Source organism: Adiantum capillus-veneris, chromosome 7 (genome assembly GCF_014529385.1).
Source record: "Adiantum capillus-veneris isolate H3 chromosome 7, ASM1452938v2, whole genome shotgun sequence".
NCBI lineage: Eukaryota > Viridiplantae > Streptophyta > Polypodiopsida > Polypodiales > Pteridaceae > Adiantum > Adiantum capillus-veneris.
Genome location: NC_140937.1, coordinates 52,474,602 through 52,478,972, shown reverse-complemented (window position 1 = coordinate 52,478,972; position 4,371 = coordinate 52,474,602). Strand labels below are relative to the sequence as shown.

The window sequence follows — 4,371 nt, the reverse complement described above, 5'->3', positions numbered from 1 at the left end:
GCCTTTAAGAGTTAAGTACACCTTGATTTTAGTGTACCTTGCAAGCAGCCTGCAGCTGATGCAAACATGACATAAATAGATAGCAAGCATGTCTGGACACAAATAAATGGAACATGTATTGCTCATCGTCTAGGTGACCAGCAGTCAAAGGAGGGCATGACAGCACAAGAAGATTTAGAAATTTTCTCATGTAGGAAAACGGAGTCTTTTCCTGTGTTTATCTTACAATGAATAACATCATGAGCTTTTGCTCGAGAGGCACCGCATACCTAGCTAGATACGATTGGGGGCAAGGGACCACCGGCCCCGCTCCCTCACAGAAGCTCATGATGTTGGGGTAAGTCACAATGTGGGAATTATTGTGAGAATTTGTCCAAAACTTCTTGTGCAGGGAACAAAAACGCCAAAAGTAGCTCCACTGAGCAGCAGACATCGCTCCTCTTGCCAATGACTTTGGCACCTTCTGTGTCACTAACTCTTCAAAATGGGGGAGGCAGAAAAAACAGAAATGCAGCCGGTATCGATCACCAACATGACTGTTGGATCGCAAGGAAATAGTACTGAGAAGGAGGCTGCATACATCAATGATATGCAATCACTTGCACCTTATCTCCTCAATGGACCTAGCCTCTCCTTGTTGAGCAACAATGTTTAGAGCTTTGGTGTGCATCATATAGGGGCCCTAGCACAGCCCAGCCCTCCCATGCTCATGCACCACCCACTTTTGAACACGGGTGTATGGTGCCTCTGGTGGTGACTTTGTGGCTTCTTGGTTGGGATAGTGAAGATAAATCTTACTCTATGAGAGCATAAATAAAGTAGTCATTTTTTATAAAAAAAAAAGAATGTTGTGTGACAGTCCATTGCAAAGTTTAATCTGCAGCTCTAGAAAGATGCTTTTTTATTTGAAGAATTTTCTGAAATACAATCATATTTTAAACGGTCTCCATTTTTTCACATGGCCACTCGCATCGAGGAATAACCTTCATCGAGCACAAGGTTAGTTCCATTCATGGCAGTGGAATCATCAGATGCCAAGAAGAAAACTGCTTTGGCAATATCTACTGGTTTAAGTAGACTATATTGTGAGGCTTTTGTTGAGGGCATACATGTACTAGATGAAAGCTCATGTATATAGCTACTTAAAAGAGGTGTATGCACTGCCCCGGGCGATACACAATTGACACGAATGCCAAACTTGCCTAGTTGGCTAGCCGTCGCTCGAACTAGGCCCAAGATGGCATGTTTAGACACGGTATACGCTAAGGGAAGATCAAGATCACCCAAGATGCTACTTATGCTTGCATTGCAGATAATGGAACCCTTGATATTTGCTTCAACCATAGCCTTGCTTGCATGTTTGATCCCGAGTGCCATCCCCCGCACATTCGTTGACATGACATAATTGAAGTCCTCCACATCCATATCTCTCACATCTTGGGCAATTACCTTCCCCCAAACACCAGCATTATTGAACATAATGTCAAGCTTACCATAAGTTTGGATGGTGAAGGCAATGAGATTCTCCACATCTAGCTCACTGGAGACATCACAATGCATGTAGGTAGCCAGATGAAGACCCAATTTGCTAGCCGTTTCGATGCCTTTTGTATCTTGTACATCGGCAATGACGACCGATGCACCATGTTCGACGAACAAGCAAGCGGTTGCCTCACCTATGCCACTTGCCCCACCAGTGATGATAGCCACCTTGCCTTGTAGTCTACAAACATAAAGATCAGGATGTGAGGATCAGTATGTATGGCCGACCCAGTCTATCTCTCTCTCTCTCTCTCTCTCTCTCTCTCTCTCTCTCTCTCTCTCTCTCTCTCTGCGTGCGCGCGCAGACAGAGAGAGAAAGAGAGAGAGGGAGAGAGAGGGGCATACACTTACTTTTGATAGGAACTTGTCATTGCTATCGATTCACTAACTGAACAAACAAGCACACATGTTTTAACATGCCAACAAGAACATGGAAGAAACACTTCGCTTTGTCTTCAAATTATAGAGTCCTAGTTGAACACAAACTCTTTAGCTCTATGGAAAATCCTCAATTAGCATAAGTGATTTCTAGTTCCATGTTTTAACACATGCGTGCTTCCACATGACTCGCGGCATCCATCGATCACCATGTGATCACCCGCATTATAGGAAAGGTCACTTGGAGACCTTTCCCTACACCAAAACAAGCATGGAAGAAACATGCCAATACAAGCATGGAAGAAACAATTCGTTTTGTGTTCAAGTTAGGGCACGTCCGCACGGCCGGGGTAGAACCCCCGCCACTCGTTAGCAAGTTTGTCGCTTACGGATAGTTGTTGCCAGCACGAATGAGCCCTTCGTCCAGACGAGGTGGGGGTAGCAAGCTTGTTTCCTAACTCTGCGATTTCGACAGAGTTGAGCTTCCCGTTCTTCGTTTGCTGACGATGGCGGGCTGGGGTTCCACCCCCTCCTCTGCGGATCCGCCCTTACATGGTCCTATTTGAAGGCAGACTCTTTCATGCCAAGGAGAATGCTTTCTCTTTTTCTTTTTCAAAACTCACAATGGTGAGTAAATTATATGAACAACAACAAGAAATTTCAAAGTCAAGCCATGCTTGTGTCGAGCCATGACGTCATTCAGAACATCCAGTGTCCACGATTGCCGCTTAGGACACTGTGGAGAATCCTAAATAATTCCATGTTTAACATGCAACACCTTGTGGCCTAGTTTTTGAAAAGTTCAACCCCATTAGTTTTCCTGAGAGTCTTGTGTGCTTAGCTTTCAAAAATTTACACGAAAAATTTGTTGACAACTTTTTTTTTTCCAAAACTCACAATAGTGAGTAAATTATATTAATCAACCCAAAAATTTACAATGTCTTGTCATGCTTGTGTTGAGCCATGACATCATCCAGGGACCATAATTACATCGGCAGCGATCCCAACCAACTCGCTCCCTTATCCTTGATACAAAAGGTTCATTATCATGTTCTTCTGAGATCTTTTGTTTGGAAGGTCCATATTGACAACTTTTTGGCCTGCTAAAGAAAGGCCCTAGTATTGGGTCAGGTTAGGCATCCTTTAACGGATGCTGTCAACATGGACGAGTAATTTTTTTTAAAGTCCTCTGTTGCAGGTTGCGAGGCGTTCAGCAGACATGTCTGTGTCATAGAGAGAGAGAGAGAGAGAGAGAGAGAGAGAGAGAGAGAGAGAGAGAGAGAGAGAGAGAACAGCACGTAAGTAGTGCTGTTGCAGGCAGGGCGTGAGTTGTGAAGGACTTGCAGGCTGTAGCTGCTGCAGCTTTCGTGCCTTGAAGTGAAGCTTGCATGACGTCCTCGCTTTCTGTCTCTCTGCCACAATGGCAGTGCCCCTCGTGATGAGAGCTAATGGAGCATCACACACACAGGTCTCGGCCCCCCATCTCTCTCCTTGAGCAGCGGGCAAGTGACCTCTCTCTCTCTCTTGAGCAGCGGGCAAGTGAACCCTCTCTCTCTCTCTCTCTCTCTCTCTCTCTCTCTCTCTCTCTCTCTCTCTCAACTGCGGGATGTTTGCTGGCAAAGAACATAGGCAAGGGCGCTCTCTCTCTTGGCCCTGATGCAGTGCGCCCGATCTCTCTCTCTCTCTCTCTCTCCCTCTCTCTCTCTCTCTCTCTCTCTCTCTCTAGTGCTGCTTACCATCGCCTGTGTTCTGCCATTCAGGGTTTCCAACATGTTGAGCTGATGAGCTATGGAGAGGTTGATGCAGGCCCTCGTGATTCCTCACCTTGTTTAGTGTTAAGGCGGTTACGCCGCTAGCGGAAGCTAAATAGCGAGAACTCAACCAACAACAGAATTTGTCAGACGAGGACGGAGCTTGACCCGCAGGCGCATGGAAACAACTAGGTGGGTGTCAAATCACCTACTCGACCTTATAATGACAATCACTACTAAGGAAATCAAATCTAAGTTCTAAAATACGCAAGTGATTGAAATCCGTACTACGAACGAATGCTATACGAAACAGGATCTAGAATCATTGAATCGATCTCAAACTCAAGGGGAAGTCTATACACTAGGTAAGAACAACACCCTAAAGACTTGAACTGCAAAATCAACCTATAACCACTCCGTGCGGCAAACGCGTATGAAGATAGGCCGAAAAATACAAGTGACCGAAACTTGACCCCGATGGTACTAATGTGTAGCTCTACTCGTTGTGGTTCTATAGATATGCTGCACGCTCTATTCCGACACACGAGTTGGAAGAAAACTCACACCGAAGCTCGTAGGAACTTACCACACATAGAAGCTGATAGCGCGCACTCTTGGTATCTGTGCGTAGCTCTCACCGTTGCTAACACAATGGCGGTGTCGCTTCTCCAATGGTCCCGTAGCTCGCGTAGCAAGAAGA

General features: G+C 45.6%; 1 protein-coding gene across 1 annotated transcript; it reads right to left on the bottom strand.

Annotated features, from left to right (window-relative positions):
• Positions 1–884: 884 nt before the first annotated feature.
• LOC147453854 (short-chain dehydrogenase reductase 2a-like) lies at positions 885–1,977 on the bottom strand. Its single transcript, XM_086517214.1, has 2 exons — positions 1,894–1,977; positions 885–1,723 (listed from the first exon to the last, which is right to left on the bottom strand). Exons 1-2 carry the CDS (start codon positions 1,911–1,913, stop codon positions 955–957), a joined length of 789 nt encoding a protein of 262 aa, XP_086373340.1. The 5' UTR covers positions 1,914–1,977; the 3' UTR covers positions 885–954.
• Between the last annotated feature and the right edge of the window lie 2,394 nt (positions 1,978–4,371).